Raw genomic sequence first — 18,027 nt, forward strand, 5'->3', positions numbered from 1 at the left:
TATATATATATATATATATCACCATCGTTTAACGTCTGTTTTCCATGCTGGCATGGGTTGGACGGTTTGACTGAGGTCTGGAGAGCCAGCGGCTGCACCAGGCTCCAATCTGATCTGGCAACATTTCTACAGCTGGATGCTCTTTCTAATGTCAACCACACTGAGAGTATAGTGGGTGCTTTTTACGTGCCACTGGCGCATGAGCCAGTCATGTGGGCCTGGCATCAACCACGTTTGGAGAGTGCTTTTTAAGTGCCACTGGCACAGGGGAGAGACAGGGGGTACTGGCATCAGTCACGTTCAGATAGTGCTTTTTACATGCCACCAGCATGGGAGCCAGTCAGGGGGTACTGGCCACAGCTACGATATTGGTTTTATTTAACTCAACAGGCCTTCTCATGCATATCATATCACCTGACACATCAGGGGTACTCTTAACTGGGCCAGATATGCATGGCTGTGATCTCACTTCAGTTGCTGGTCTCAGTCTCCTATCAATACCTCTGTGAGGCACAATGTTTGAAGGTCATGCTTCAACACCTCATCCCATGTCTTCCTGTGTCTACCTCTTCCACAGGTTCCTTCCACAGTTAGGGAGTGGCACTTCCTCACACAGCTGTCCTTATCCATATGTAACACATGACCATACTAGTGCAGTCATCTCTCTTGCACACCACATTTGATGCTTCTTGTGCCCAACTTTTCTCTTAGGGTGCTTACATTCTGTTGTGTATGCACACTGACATTACACATCCAGCGGATCATGCTAGCTTCATCTTTTTCAAGCCGATGCATATCCTCAGCAGTCATGGCCCATGTTTCAATGCTATGTAGCATGGTAGTTCACACACATGCATCATACAGTCTAACTTTCATCCTGAGCGAGAGGCCCTTAGTTGCCAGCAGAAGTAAGAGCTCCCAGAACTTTGCCCAGGCTATTCTTATTCAAGCTGCTGCACTTTCAGAGCAACCACCCCCACAACAGACTTGGTCACCTAATGGAAACTATTGACTTCGTCTAGTTTCTCCTCCTGGTATGTGGTGGAATCTGTTTTCTGAACATCATTATTTATTGCCCCTGTGCATCTGCCACACACAAAAACTATCTTCCCGGTTAACCTTCCTTTGACATTGCTTCACCTTTTATGTGTCCATCGCTTACACTGAGTACATAGTATGGAGTTTCTACCTACGCCTTTTCTACAGATCCAGCAGGGACATCTACCTGAAGGGGTTTGTGATTTGACAGCCTTCCTACTTACTAAGACTTTGGTTTTTGCTAGGTTAATCCTAAGGCCCTTCAATTCTAGACCTTGCTTCCACACCCTAAACTTCGTCTCTAGTTCTAGTAGTGACTCGGCTATGAGGGCAAGGTCATCTGCACAGAGAAGCTCCCAGGAGCATCTTGTCTTGAATTCTTCTGTAATTGCCTGGAGGACTATGATGAATAAGAGGTGGCTGAGGACTGATTCTTGGTGAACTACTTCTACTCTGAATTCTTCACTATACTCGTTGCCAACCATTACCTTACAAACAGCTTCCCTGTACAAGGCTTGTACAGCTCTTACCAACCACTTGTCTATCCCCAGTTTCTGTATTGACTACCAGATAAGGGATTGGGGACCCTGTCAAAGGTTTTCTCCAAGTCAACAAAAGTCAAGTACAGGGGTTTATCTTTGGCTAGATATTTCTCCTGCTGTTGCATAACCAGAAATATAAGCATCAGTGGTGCTTCTGCCTGGCATAAAACCAAACTGCATCTCATCTAGGCTAACTCTCTCCCAAATTAGTTGGACTATGACCCTCTCTATAACTTTCATCACCTGATCCAATAATTTGATACCCCTGTAGTTATTTCTATCTAAAGTATCACCTTTACCCCTGTAGCAGTTGACTATGGTGCTGCTATACCAGTCATTGGGTATGACTCCTTCGTGAACTACCTGATTTACAATATGGGTGACTAGACCATAACCCACACCACCCTATATTTTAAGCATCTCAGCGGTGATTCCTGATGGGCTAGGTGCTTTCCTTGTCTTCATATTCTTAATTGCTTTATCTACTATGGTACTGCTGATTTGGGTAGCTGGTCCCTCATTTGGGTCAACCTTTGGCAGACACTCCTCCTCCCATTCAGCAGTCTTTCATAATGGCATCTCCAAGCCTCTTTCTTTGCAGAATCATTTGACACAAGGGCACCATCATCCATGTGGACACATTTCTTTCCTATGACATTGTGGTTTTTTTCTCACACACTCTCTTGCAATCTGTAATACTTCAGCTCATATTGCTGAACATTGGCAAACTTCTTTTCTGCTACTCCTATGGCTATATACACCTGTCTCCTAGCTTCCCTTTTGGCTATCTGATACAATCTCCTGCTACTCCCACTCTTCCAGGCCTTCCAAGCCTGTTTCTTTGTTCTAATGGCCCTGTCTACAGTATTGTTCCACCACCATGTTACCCGAGGTCTTTGGAAGAGACTTTGCACCAGCCGCAGATTTGGTCTGTGGCACTCAGGAAGCTGTCTCGCAGGAATTCCCAGCTGCCTTCTATATCACAGGACTGTAGCTCCTCCTCCCTATCATCAAATTTCTCGGTAAGGATATCCCTAAATCTCTGACCATGTGAAGGGTTCTTAAGCTTCCAAGTCCTTCTTTTCCAGATTGGTCTGCTTTTTGGCATCCTTCTGGCCTCAAGTTTAGAGTCACTAATAACTAGTCTATGTTGTGAGGTACATTCTTCACCAGGGAGGGTCTTTGTGTTTAAGAGCAACCATGCATCCTGCTGTGTGGTGAGAATGAAATCAATCTGGTGAGCAGAGTCACCTGATTGATAGGTTATCAGGTGGTTAGCTGGCTTCCTGAAGTTGGTGTTGCAGATCACTAGGTTATTTGCATTGCAGAACTTCAGGAGCCTAGTTCCCTCTTCATTTCTGGAACCAACACCATGGCCCCCCATGTACACCATGGAAAATACCAGGTTGCTGTCTGACATGCCCATTAAAATCTCCAGCCACAAAGATGAGATCATTGTCACTCATCTTTGAGGTAGCCCGCAGAAGAATATCATAAAAGTGATCCTTCTGTTCATTTGGTAGGCTCATGTGTGGGGCATAGGTAGACACACACACACACACACACACACACACACACACACACACACACACAGACAGAGGCTTGTTTCAGTGTTTATCTACCAAAATCCATTCACAAGCTATAGCAGAAGATGCTTGCACAAGGTGACATACAATGGACTGAATCTGGAACCGTGTGGTTGGGAAGCAAACTTCTTACCACATAGCCATGTCTGCTATTTATACATATATATATATATATATCCTGTGCTCTTTGATCATAACACATAAAACCATTCCATCTATTAGTAAAACTCACAAATGACAAAGTCACTTGTTTAATATGTTGTTAGCTTGGTACAAAAATAATTGTGGTCTTTGTTATTTTAAAATCCGATGCTTGTTTTGGAATAAACTTTTATCTAACTACATTTGGTCTAAACCATGCCAGCATGGAAAATGGACGGTAAAGGATGATGATGATTTGTGTAATATGTTATTTGGAAATTTAAGCAGATTTTGGTCCCCTTGATTCATGCTAATAGGTTTGCTTTCACTGTTTACTCTTGCTTGTCAAATTGAACATGGAGAAAACAAAAATAAATATAAAAAAATAAATAAGCAATTTCCAGCAAATTTATTGTAAGATCTCAAAATGGAACACAATACAGTGGAGATTGCTTGCAATATCAACCAAGCAGTTGGTCAGGAGGCCATCAACAAATACAGCTCAACATTGATTCAAAAGGTTTACGTGGTGGAGATGAGAGGTTTTGATATATCGAATGTTGTGAATGATCTTCTATGGTTGACAACAACCAGCTAAGGACCATTATCAAAAAAGTGGATCCATACAAAATAACTCAAGAGATGGAAGAAAAAAAGAAAGCACTGACCATTTAACTGTTGTTTGACATTTGCACCACATTGCAAAGTCAAAACAACCTTGACAGATGGTTGCTGCATGAGTTGAATATAAATTTATAAAAAAAAAAAAAAAAGGAAATAGTTGTTAAGAAGTTTGCTCTGCATTTCCTTTGTGTAACAAAAATTATTTCTCGATCATGTTGTGACAAGTGTCAAAAAAGGAACGTAGCAACTGACAATATCTGAACTGAAGCGAAGCACCAAAACATTTTTCCAAACGAGAAGGTTATGACCAATGGTTGGTGGTTGACAGGTAGAAGTGTTGACTAGTAATCTTGAATTCTGACAAAACCATCATAGCTGAAATGTGCTGCCAGGAACTTAGAAAAAGCACCAAGAACTTCAATGTTTACATCTAGCATTTATCAATTGAAAAGAACCAATTGTTCTCCATGACAACACCCAAACATGTTTTTGAAATGTCTGTAGAAATTGAATAAACTGGGCTATGAAACTATGTCACCCACTTTACTTCTCCAATTGACAAACTACTTTTTCAAGCATCTCAAAAACTTGCAAAAGTTACTAACAACCAATTCAATTCTTATGAAATACTAATTTCAAATTTTGGCACAAGGCCAGCAACTTCGGGGGGAGGGTTAAGCTGATTGCACTGACACCAGTACTTAACTGGTACTTATTTTATTGACCCCGAAGGAATGAAAGGCAAAGTCAACCTTGGCAGAATGTGAAAATGGATGAAGGCCCCTAAGCATTCTGCCTAGCATGCTAACGATTCTGCTAGCTCACTGCCAAGATACTGAAATGCTTTAACAACTAGGCAGCAGTTCAGAATACCTTTACAAAGAAATCAATCAGTTCTATAACATTAGAATTCTATGCTACCAGAAACAGATTTGTTTCTGGTTGGTAAAAATGTGAATGCTCTAAAGGTTATTGTTTCAATATATTTGATTCTAAGGTAATATATATTGCTTCAATGTTGTGAGCTAAATGCTAGAATAATTTATTTTGCATTAACCTGATACTTGTACATCCCAGATAGTGCACTCACTGAAAACTTACACACTCAGACACATAAATTCTGGGTAACATCCAAAACAAGCAATCTACCTAGAATAAGGAGTAAAATAGAGTGGATATGGTATTGAACCACCAATTCATAAGTCTTGAGTTCAGATCCACAGCAGGAATTACATTGTGTATTTGAGCAGTACATTTAATTTTGTGCCACAAGTTACATAGGCATTGTAAATATGTATCTTATCTGAGGTTAAACAACACCCATGGGAGAAATATTTCTCATTTATCTATCATCATAAAAGTAAAGCCATGCACTAGTAGTGAAGATCCTCTTGAAGTTTAAGAGATATTTACATCTTCAAAATAGCTTGATAGAAAAACTTCACTCGTTAACAATTTATAACTACTGACACATTCAGAATCTGTATCTTCCTATCTCTTCTACTTGCACTATGAAATTTCTTTTTAGTGGCCTCGGTACCAATGAAATTTAACACTATTTCACCTGCTCAACTCCTATCATCCTTACTATGGCCTTACTTCTCAGTTTGATGTACTAAATGCATTACTCCATTATTCTACAGAACAAGATCTGTCTACATTATTTACATTTGACAGATATTTGTCCTCATCTTGTTTGTTGTTAACACAATGTTTTGGTTGATATACCTTCCAGCCTTCATCAGGTATCTTGGGGGGAAATTTCGAATCTGGGTTCTCATTCCTAAGGTATTTTTTGATGTTATTATTGTTATTATTCATGTCACTGCCTAGAATTGAACTCGGAATCTTGGGGTTAGTAGTCCATGCTCTCATAGTCCACAGGCATATGGCGTAGTGGTTAAGAGCGTGGGCTACTAACCCCAAAATTCCGAATTCAATTCCAGGCAGTGACATGAATAATAATAATAATAACAACATCAAAAAATACCTTAGGAATGAGAACCCAGATTCGAAATTTCCCCCCAAAATACCCGATGAAGGCTGGAAGGTATATCAACCAAAACATTGTGTTAACAACAAATAAGATGAGGACAAATATCTGTCAAATGTAAATAATTCCTCATCTCTTAAATATAAAACTGTAAGATCTGTCTAAATCAGCAGTTCTCAGCTGGGGTCCATGTAAGGTTTTGTTAAAATTTATCTGCAATAAATTGCTTATACTTCTACAATACATAAAATATTTTAATTTTTTAATACAATTCCTAATAATATTTAATTATAAAAACACAATAGGATTCTTTTTTCATATACTGAATGGTGATGGAGGTCCAATTAAAGTAAAATAGGAAAATGGGGTCTATAGGCAAATAATGGTTGAGAACCACTGCTCTAAATTACCTTTTCCATTCATTTATCTGTAACAAATTAACCATAAAATTAGCTTTGTTAGCCTTACAGAGTCACCCATGCTAAAGTAAAGTGAAGTTACCTTCTCAAGTCATATCACCTCATAACGGTCAGTTTCTCAGTTTCATGGTGTACATATTCCCCACCTGGATGGGACACTGGTCTGTTGCAGAATTACTCATTTTTGCTGGCTGAGTGGACTGGAGCAACGTTAAGTGAAGTGTTTTGCTCAAGAACACAACATATCACCTGGTCCAGGAATCAAAACCACAATCTTACGATCATGAGTCCAACACCCTAACCACTAAGCTACGTGCCTCCACAGTCACCCTTGTACTCTGAGATATTGTGATGTAAAAGATTATGGACACTGTACCTTATTAACTTACTCAAACTTTGTATGTCTAACTTTATGAATTTCAGACAGTTTGTCCAGGTCACGTGTTTTGTAAAAACAGCTCCAATAACCTGCCAGTAGTAATTCAAATCTTACTATAGGCATCACATTCCAACCACATAAAAGATTACTTAATCCAAAAATGAATTTGATTTGCTCAATATAGCAGTCAAATCTTGTCTGAACAAATACTCTCCATTACAATGGGGACCATATATTTTGAGTTCTACATATTAAGAAAGAATGCATTAGATTCATATAGAAAGAAGACAACCGATGTTACTGCAGATGAAATTCATGATATTTTATCCAAACTAACATGCTGGGTGTCCATGCCAGAGACTGTTGAAACATAGCTGATCAAGATTACATGAAAGCATAAGACTACTTGATTTTACTCAAGTTCATCAACAAAATGAGTACAACTTCTCCCTCATGGCTGCATATATGATGTTAGAAAAATGGCAATTATTGCAACAACCTGTGTCACCATCATCATAATTTTACATCAGCTTTCATGCAGATTTGGATTGGGTGTATTCTCATAGTCTGAATCTTTTCTGACTCAGTGTTACTATCTTCCAAGATTGGATGGAGAAACAGGTCTTAATATGTTCCATTTTTGGTATAGTTTCTATGGCTGGATGCCTTTCCTAATATCACCCACCTTATAGAGTGTACTGAGTGCATTTTATCACAGTACCAATATGAGAGTTTGTCATGTCCTTGGCAAGAATAAAAGATCTTCTCAACTCTGTATTATCTCCATTCATTCACCAATCACAAAGCACTGGGGAAGATGTGCAGGAGAGGAAATTATTTCATCAAATCAGAAATGATAAAAGGCAATGTCTATCTTTGCAATATTTGAACTCAGAACATGAAGGTGTGTAATAAATAACCTTTTCTACTCTAGGCACAAGACCTGAAATTTTAAGGGAGGGGACTAATCGATTACATCGACTCCAGTTTTTCACTGGTACTTAATTTATCGATCCTGAAAGGATGAAAGGCAAAGTCAAACTTGGCAGAATTTGAACTCAGAATATAGCAACAGGCAAAATACCACAAGGTGGGTAATAAATAACACTAGACATTTAGTCCATTTCTGCCACTTCACCTTATATCATCATCACTTGGACATTCTTGAGGCCTACAGCTCACAGGTCTGGTTACTTGATTTCCATGGTGAGACCACAACATTCCCCTTGAATGGGATACCAGTCTGTCATGGGGTTACTCATTTACAGCTGAATGGACTGAAGCAATATGAAATGAAGTGTTATGCTCAAGAAAACAACACACTTTCCAATCCAGGAATCAAAACAATGCTCTTGCAATCATGAGTGTGTCACCCTCACAACTAGGCCATGTGCCTTCTTCACCTTATAAAAAAAAGTAGTAAAAGGGTAGATCTCTTACCTGAAGTTGTCTGTAGTCCAAAGGGAAAAAGATTCTTCTTTCCACGGCTATAACCTGACTTCTGGACAATGGTTCGAATTGAAGAATATATCAACGAAGAACGTTGCAAAAGTAGGTTCTTTGACAAAAGATTCAGCATCAGTTTATTGATCTGGAAGAAAACAAGAATGAAATTCTGAGTACAATAGTAGTGATGGAAAAAAACTTGTAGTGAATATAGACTTGCTAACATTTCATACGGAATAATCATCAATCTTTTTCATTATCATTTAATTGCGCAATTTTTCATGTATGTAGGAGTTAGCTGAGATTTGTTGAGACAGAATTTTCCACAGCAGGATACTCTTCCTCTCACCAACTCTTACTCATTTCCAAGTAAGGTAATGTCTTCCCTACTCCAAACAGATTTTCATGGAAGATTGTGAACAAGCATCATTACTTGGATAATAGTGAAGTTTGCTTACAATAAGCATGCAATGTCAAGACAGGGAGACACAAAAACACTACATATGTATGAATAGCAAAATATATGACGAACTACTTTTCAGTTTCTGTTTTCCAAAGATAACCTGGTTGTGTGCATGATTGAATTGTGATTTCTATGTGGCAAAATGTGAGGTTGGATCGAATCCATTACTATAAGGTCTTTCCCAGGCCAAAAGTGAAAGTGTTTTTCCTTGGATATAAAATGAAAGGAAATCTTTGATGATAGATAAAGTGTGTGTGTGGGGGATGGGAATATTTTCATGAGCAATTATTTAATCCTTGCCATGTCATATTCGCAATAATATATGAGTTTAATAACTTGCACAAGAGAGAGCGATCTTTTGAAAAATTTATTCGCAAAGACAATTTCTTACAACAAAGTTTCTTGGCACACTTCCATTGATTTCTATCAGCAAGATGCAGGTTTCCATTCAGTTTTATTTCATCAACATGACTAGGACAACATTGAATGTGATGAAGATGGCTATAACTTCACAGAAAAGTATCTGTGACTTATGTAATTGCAGGTAATGGTTTTAACTCCTCAGTTAATATTTGATACACCTGAGAAATTAATACCCATGCTTTTTCATATGTTAATTAGGAATTTAATTAACATATTTGGTAGGTCTAACTTTAGTAATGATAATGTCCAACAACTTGCTTTGTTCTAAGTGGCAATTCATATTTTACTTTCATTTCTTCATACTTTAGGAAAGCACTTTCTCTTTTCGGTCTAAAAGTCACTTACTTTGGCAAAATAAATACTTTCACTTGCATGGAGCCATGGAATGAAGTGCCAAACTGTCTTATTTTCAACATTACTAGTTTAATGTCAATGACATATTTTTTCAATGCCATAATTGTGTGTATGTGTGTGTGTGTGTGGTTTCCATATGTCTCATTTTAACTAAGTCTGACCAGGTTTTTATCCCAATTGATCTGAAATTATGTCCTGTTTTTGAGAAAATTTAATTTGCTATTATTTTTATACCGGTTTGTTAGAAAAGTTATGCGGTATTGATACTAATTGGTCTTGCTAGCACATTTTGAAACACCTGTAGCAATAATCCAACTAGGATTTGAAGTCAAAACCTTTCTGCTCCACTCTCATGCCAATCAGAATTGTTTCTTCAATTCAAAAATGAAAAAAAAAAAAAAAAGAAAGGAAAAAGATAGTCAGTGAAAAACTAGATGGCCTCCAGAAAAACCAGTCAGTGAAATCTTCATAGACTGCTTTGCATGAGAAATAGTGAGATTTGTTTTACATGAGAAATAGAGAGACTGCAGAGATTAGACAGTTCAACTCATCCCACAGACAATTCACTAAAATTGTTAGAAAGACCTGTACAACTTGCCAGGACATCTCTATTTTTGTCTTCCAGTTTTTAACTCTTAACCAAGCCACAGAGAAACGATGGATTTTTGACAACTATACTTAATTCCTCTTCTTTCTTTCTCTCTTACTCACACACATACACACGTTCAGGGGAAATACAAACTTCTTTCCAGTGAGTGCTCATATTCCTTTGCTGTGCACACACACATACACACACAAACTTTTGGATTAAATAACAATGAATTTTTTCATTGTTTGATGAATAAGTAATTCAATCTGTATATTTTATCACTGTTTTTCTAGCCATATTATTAATTGTATAAATTTCTTCTAGTGTCGACATGTCCCAGAATAAACCTAATGTATTGCATACTTCATATTTCACTTTACTTCGATAGTTCATAGATATTTCCCTTAAAAAATTTTAATTTATTATACAAAGTGTACATTTATAAAAGAACTCAAATTTTGCACTATAATCACTGTTTTGCAGAATTCTCTAGGGTACGTAAAGGTAGGTCAGATAGTTAAAGATTTGAAATCTCAAAGCAAGTTTTTATACAAGTTCATCAGGATTAGGTACCTTTTTTTTAAAAAAAAAGGAAGAAAAGAGAAATAATCAAATTGGAGTTTCTCATTGTCTCATTGTTAGTAAAGAAGCCACTTTGATACTAAGAGAATTGATGAAATGAATATGTGTCAAAGTCACTTGTTCATCATATATTGTTACTTTAGAAAGAAAAATCCAGTGGAGCAGAAAAGAAAAAAGACTAGAAAAACAGAGTTAATTTTATATCATGTTGGGATTTTTTCTGAATAGCAATGAATGTAGGTAAACTGGAATGGTTAACTAGTGTAGTATTTGTATTCTGCACATAGTCTGGTTGTCAAAACAGAATCAGCCAAAATTATTTGTATGAGAGAACTGCTGTTGGCCTTTTGGTAGAAAAAGAATTTCATTTGCAGTTATACTTTGCCATTCGTGACTATCAATCAGCTATTGTGTTTACTCATCAATAGCATTTTGTCTCGCAATATCAGCTTGCTACTCACTGACTCAAATCTATCACTGTGTTTATCAGACTGTTTAACTGCTTGTTGTTCATTACTCTTTTTATAAGCTGTGGTCAGCATAGTCAAAGCTTGACTGATTGAAAATCAATCAGCAATTTTGGATTTGTTAGAATTTTTCACTGATGTTTGTCAAAGAATATGATGTGTAGTTGTAGAGGATCGTTGGTTAAATTTTTCTTGATGTTATCACATCCTTAAGTTGTTTTGACCAGATTCCGAAAATTTTGAGAAAAATTATTGGTCAGATTTTAAAAACTGCTTGAACAATACATAGAATAGGCACAGGAAGTGAACACTGAATAAGTCTTCAAAGAAAAAAAAAAAAGAAAAAATGGGGGTGGAGGGTATCAGGTGTACTGTATCAGGTGAACCATGGAGGTTCTGAAGGATGTAATGTCTCAACAGGAGGCAATTTATCCCATATTTCAGCAATTCTGAGTGTGAAAAAAATAATTCCGAAAGTCATAGAAACTGTGTTTTTTTATTTTTTTTATTTTGTAAGCACGTCCAAGAGTGTTAGACATGGAATTCAAAAAGGTGCCCAAGGTTGTTAGTTGGAAAGATGGTGGATAATCTTGTGGGTGTCTCCCAAGTCAGTTACCAAATGTATGAGCCTTAATGTGTCCATGTCCAGGGAAGCAAGATATTCAAAATATGGGAGATGCCCGACAGCGGGTATTTGTTTGGCTGCATGTTTCTGAACAGTTTCCAAGAGATTAATATGCTGAGTAGGGCTCCAGGTTGGTGATGCAAACTCTTTGCATGGATGTACCATAGCCATATACAACTTTAAGCAGCTAGCTGGAGAGTGACTGGCAAAGATTTTGCTGAGTGATGCTAAGATGCCCTCAGCCTTCTTGACAATCTTAGAGATATAGCTTGTTGAATGCAGATTGCTGTTGACAATAATACCCAGGTCACATTCACTAACAGATTTCTTAAGATTGGTGTTGTTGAGGGAGTATGTAAAAGCTGAGTTTTCCCTCCCAAAATTCATGGTGATGCATTTGTATGCAGCCAGCTTGAGTTGCCAGTCAGCAATCCATTACTACATTGTGTCCAGGTCTGATTGCAGGAAAGATCTATAGCACATAGGATCTGTACTTTTTAACTCAAGGTACAACTTGATGTCATTTGCATATTTCAACCCTGAAACATTCAAGTTGGCATCTATGCAACAAACAATAATATATAATAATAATAATAATAATATAATAATGTATGCAACAAACAACAGAGGCCCAAGAATGGATCTCTGTGGTACACCAGAGGATGAAGAATGATGTCCTAGAACTGTGACTACCTCTTTTCAACAGAGAATGAAGGACCTCGACTGGTTAAAGAGATCATCTTACACACCCATTGTACAGTTTTGCCACGTGTCATTTGTGTGGCACAGAATCAAAGGCTTTAGCAAAGTCAAGATAGATAAAATCCACCCATGAGCCACCATCAGTGATTTGGGTGATGTCCTCAAGAAACTTGATGAGTTGGCTACAGCAGCTAAAGTTGGGAATAAATCCAAATTGTGAGGGCTAAACAAGGTTGTGAGAGCTCCAGAAGTTTCAGAGTATTTCTTTGACACAGGACTCCATCAGTTTGATGATGCAGCTATTAAGACTGACTGAAAGGTAGTTGACAGGTGATGTACAATCACCCTTTTTAAATAGGGGAATGACACTGGCAGTTTTCCTCTGCTCTGGGGTGACACAGTTAATTATTAAGGCAAAATTGGAAGAAAAATAAAAGCTGGTGCAAAAGAAATAATCCACCATGTTTGAGAAGCAAGACTGGAGAAGCATAGTTGGTCTTATTCTTGAGGTGGCATTGCAGCCTTGCAGGTGTAAATTTCATAGATGTTATAGAATTTGATGTTGGAGGTGGTAAGATGGTACATTTGGATCTTCAACAGTAAAAATGCCAGCATAGCATTCAGTAATAAGTTCTGTGCATTCTTTGGGATCGTCAATAATTCGACCTGTGAGGGGATTGCAAAGAGGGCTGCACATATTTCCAGAACACTTTGCTGTTAGGATTAATTGCTATATATTGTTAAAATTCATTGCTATATGTTGCTAAAATTTGTGTCACTTGCATGAGATAGTTGGATGATCTATTATTGCGCCGCCTTCTATTCTCCTCTGTTCTATGGTCTATATTCCTGTTCAGCATTACATTCTCTCCTGGTAAGTCAAACTGTTGCAGTCTCTTCAATTGTACTTTGGGGATTTTTAAAGCATTTGTGTAGTACTGATGCTTCGCATGTGATCCAGATTGAACCGGGAATGTTCTGAAGTGTAGTATTAACATCTCCAGAATCATAAAATTTGAACCAGTTTGGGCATTGTAACTCAGCACTGTAACAGTTCCAGTCTGCTTTTCTCTAGTCAGAGTGAGCAGTTTGGAGGTGGTGATGCTTCTTGTTTCTGCTGATAAGAGAGGGATTAGCAATGACCATAGCATGACTGGAGTCCTCAGTAGTGACACTGATAACCATTTCAGGAGTGGTGGTAAAGTGTAGCTTAACGTGTTGTTACCTCTTGTGTAGCAGGTAACTACTTGGGACCAACTTGTATCCAGTACTACATCAAGGAAATCATTTGCACTTTGCAGCCAAAGAAAAGTTTCCCAATTACTCTCAGGGTAGTTGAAGTAACCAACACTGAAAACGTAAGTGGCTGTTTTCCTAGATGCAGCTTTGAGGATGGCAGAAAGCTGTGTCTTGATAATTTGGTAGATAGTAAACAACTCCAAGTAACAGTGTTGACATGTTTATGCATATATCACAAAAGAATGTCTCTGGTTGTGGTTGGTTCAAATCATCACAAGGAATTGCTGACCACTACATTTATATTTTTTTCTCCTTGTTTCTCTCCTTATTTCTTTGCGTTCCTTTCACTTGAAGAGCGTAGCTCGAAACGTCAAAGACTTTCTCTATTCCCGAGCATTAAACTAATACATCCATTTGTTGTTTACACCACCTGTCTTTGTCTGTTGCCTTTTTCGTAAATTCTCCCATATATATATATATATATATATATATATATACACATACACACACACGTTTATGTACATGTATCTAAAAATCTATACCTACTGCTTCTATGTTTTAATTGTTCCTTTCTAATATTTCTTTGTTATCTTACTTTTATCTGTGATGATTTTATTACCTTCTAGTCTTCTTTTCAGGTTTTGATAAACTAATTAGTCAATCTGTTTAATCCAAGTAATTTTAAAGAGCCTTGTCCCTCGTTTGTCAAGAAGTCTCTCTTACCTTCAGCAATGTAGAACACAAGGTACTTGAAGTCATTGACCTCCTTGAGTTGTGTACCATCCTTGTAACATATTTGCAGGTGGCTTTTATCTTCATTGATGGTTATGTATTCAGTATTTTTTGTACTGAGAAAGACTCTGGTTTCAGCATTCTCAAGTGATGTTAACAACACTAGCACATTACACAGGTGTGAGCTGTGAAAGCAAGACTATCAGTATAGTCAAGCACAGAGAGATACATACACGATTTGCTGACATTTTGATGGTGAGGATTTTAAGAGGATATATAACATTGCCTTTCTGTTGACACTATCAAATACCTTGGATAATTTCCTAAATACAATTGATGCCTTTTGCTTGTAGATTCTGAGTTCTTCTATGAATCCTTTCCAAGGAAAGGATCTGCAGCAGTGTTGATCAGCTTTTGCTGAAGCTGCTTTGGTTTCATTGTAGGATGGAATAAATATGAGGGGAAAATTCTATTGAGGAGTTCTAGATTTTTGAGACTAGGAAGGGAGAGTGTAATTCCACTATTCCAAGGAAGATGAACATCACCTTGTTTGGAAATAGAATAATTGAAGACTTCAAAAAAGCTGTTGGTTTGTTTTCTTTAGAGGTCTCATTCCAGAAGTCCAACAGATAATTATAGAAGAGTGGACTTTTCTGAATGCTGGCCAAGGTGTTATTTTGACAAGCAGTGTTGCTTAACTCTTTTATTTCTGGAGAGCTTCTATGGTAAATGACTCCTTCTGGATCAGCGAACTGTCTGCTATTTTGTGCCTGGGAGAATATGTTACTGACATTCTGTGAAACCAAGGTATAGATACCCCCTCACCCATATTACAGTTGCCTCAGGTTACATGATGTCACGCTTACAGGAATTGTATAGTATGACAACTGATTTCAGGATATCGTCTGTAATCTCAAATTTTAAGAATAAAAGTTAGTTTCTTCTTGGCCAGAAGTTTGCTTCTTGGCATTTAAACTCAGATCACAGTAGTTAATTTCAAAAACTACAATTACAACACCCACCCACACAATATGTGTGTGTGTGTGTGTGTAAGTGTTACTATAAACATGGAGTGTGAGGTGGAGTTTTTCACTGAGAATATTTATCTATATTTTCTTGGGTCATGATGAGTATCTGTTTTCTAACAAAAATCAACTTTCACCACCATGACTATTTATCATCAACACAGCTACCAATAGAACCATTGCCATTACCAACTCTTTAATGGCCAAAGAATAGCAACAATTGTTTAGTATGAACAAGTTGAGAATTTCCATCTGAAACAAAAATAATTATGAGATAATGTTGTGCTCAAGTGTATTTAACTTGTTTTTGATCTTAGGGCAATGGGGATTGACAGCAGCAATATAATCAACAAGGACAATACGATCAGTGTCAGCACTAACAATAAATGCCAATCGCCAGCAGTATTGGATTTACCAACAATTCAAGATATCTGGAAAGAAGTCATCAAGTATAGTCTCAAGAAGGTAGTAGTGTGAAAAGGAGCTGTAAAAGGATTACACTGGATAGTAAACTTGATATTCTAAAAGGTTTTTTATGCAGAAGAAAATAAAAAAAAACAGCCACATTACTAAAGCAAAGCTTGTAGCATGACCATACATGACGAAAGGGAAACATTCAGTAAAGTGTTCAAGATGTTACTCCATCAATGGTTTGAACCTTATTTTTTCATAGATCTAATGTGATGTTTAAAGTGAGATGGCTTTTCAATGTATGAATTCAAAACCTTATATGGCCAGATTACATCTGTGACTCTACAAATTTTCCTCAAGCAACAAGTCTACATCAAATTCAGAAAGATATGACACTTGCAAATGATATAGGGTTTGATATAGAGGATGATACAGTTGAGTTGCTAGTGTTGCACAGAGAAAGTTTATTTGAAGAGATAATGATGTTGCCAGTGCTGCTGGACTGGCTCCAGTGTAGGTGGCACGTAAAAAACACCTTTTTGAGCGTGACCGTTGCCAGTACCGCGTGACTGGCCCTCGTGCCGGTGGCACATAAAAGCACCCACTACACTCTCGGAGTGGTTGGCATTAGGAAGGGCATCCAGCTGTAGAAACTCTGCCAGATCAGATTGGAGCCTGGTGCAGCCTTCTGGCTTGCCAGTCCTCAGTCAAATCGTCCAACCCATGCTAGCATGGAAAGCGGACGTTAAACGAGGATGATGATGATGATGATGATGATGTAGTTAAAACTTAAAACAAAAGCAAACTGAAAATACAGATGACAATATGGAAATTCTAGTAACTACACTTGTCTGAAAAGAATATTGTTACACTCTTGATACTTATAGGGGAAAATCTGCAAATTTTTGCTGATAACAACCCTTATTTTGAACATAACTTAAAAAATACAAGAGGAATTTACAATGATTTCAGTTCTTATATTGAGTTGTACAAATAGGTGATGTGCCATAAACATCATATCTTATCTTATGCGCCCTTTTAAAGCCTAGCCAGACTCATGGGCCTGGTTTCCCAGTTTCTATGGCGTATGTGTTCCCCACTCAGCTGGACGGGATGCCAGTCCATCGCAGCGTTACTCAAGAAACAGGAAGAAAGAGCGAGAGAAAGTTGGGGCGAAAGAGTACAACAGGGGTCGCCACCACCCTCTGCCAGAGCCTCATGGAGCTTTTAGGTGTTTTCGCTCAATAAACACACAACGCCCGGTCTGGGAATTGAAATCGCGATCCTCCGACTGCGAGTCTGCTGCCCTAACAACTGGGCCATTGTGCCTCCACAAATAAATGCGCCCCTTTAAAGCCTAGCCAGGCTCATGGGCTCGGTTTCCCAATTTCAATGGCATATGTGTTCCATAGCTGGACGAGACACCAGTCCATCGCAGCGTTACTCATTTTTGCCAGCTGAGTGGACCGGAGCAACGAGTGTTTTGCTCAAGAACACAATGCATCAGCCAGTCCAGGAATCAAAACCACAATCTTATGATCATTATGCTGACACCCTAACTACTAAGCCACATACCTCCACATCATAAACAGCAAACATTTTTTTTTAATAAGTTCTTTGTCCTTCAAATAGATGTTGCATATGATGAACTAAAATATAGTGACTCTATATTATAAATAATGGTCATTACATAGTTTTCCTTTATTAGAACAAATTTACTGATAGGTTTACTCAATTAGTCGATTGATAAGTTGAGAAAAATTTACATATACACACGCCACATTATTTCAAGTATTTTTATTTTATGTCAGACCATGTCTTCCCTGACAGATAGGCCTTTTTATCAGGATGGGTTTCTGCATTATTTGAGTCAGTTTATAATGTCTTGATAAAGGATGTTTCTTGTTTTCCATTTGGTGCAGTAGTGTAAAAAATTTTTGGTCAATATACAGTTTGAGATCCGTTAATGAAAACAAAAAAAAAACAAAAACAAAACAAAAAAGCAACAAAAAAAAAACAAACAACCCAGCCTACTAGGTGTAATAAAAAAATGTGTAGAAAATGGATATGAAAAATAAATGTGTGCAAACGAACGGGGGGTGAGGTTGGGGAGACAACTTTCGGAAAATTCACAAGATCCGATTTTTTCCCTCATAGCTTACAGGAAAATGGATATCTTTTAATGAAATTTTACAGAAACACTTTCAAACAGCATAGATTACGATTATAAAGAAATTTGTGGGGAAA

At 37.6% G+C, this 18,027-nt stretch overlaps 1 protein-coding gene across 1 annotated transcript in view; it reads right to left on the reverse strand.

Moving 5' to 3' along the window:
* LOC106872255 (apoptosis-inducing factor 3) overlaps positions 1–18,027 on the reverse strand; it is a 115,028-nt gene that overhangs the window by 93,062 nt on the left and 3,939 nt on the right. Inside the window, exon 2 of the mRNA XM_052966188.1 lies at positions 8,163–8,313. Within this exon, the coding sequence (XP_052822148.1) occupies positions 8,163–8,301 (139 nt within the window). The 5' untranslated portion in view covers positions 8,302–8,313. The remainder of the gene's footprint in view (positions 1–8,162; positions 8,314–18,027) is intronic.

Source organism: Octopus bimaculoides, chromosome 1 (genome assembly GCF_001194135.2).
Source record: "Octopus bimaculoides isolate UCB-OBI-ISO-001 chromosome 1, ASM119413v2, whole genome shotgun sequence".
NCBI classification, from domain to species: domain Eukaryota; kingdom Metazoa; phylum Mollusca; class Cephalopoda; order Octopoda; family Octopodidae; genus Octopus; species Octopus bimaculoides.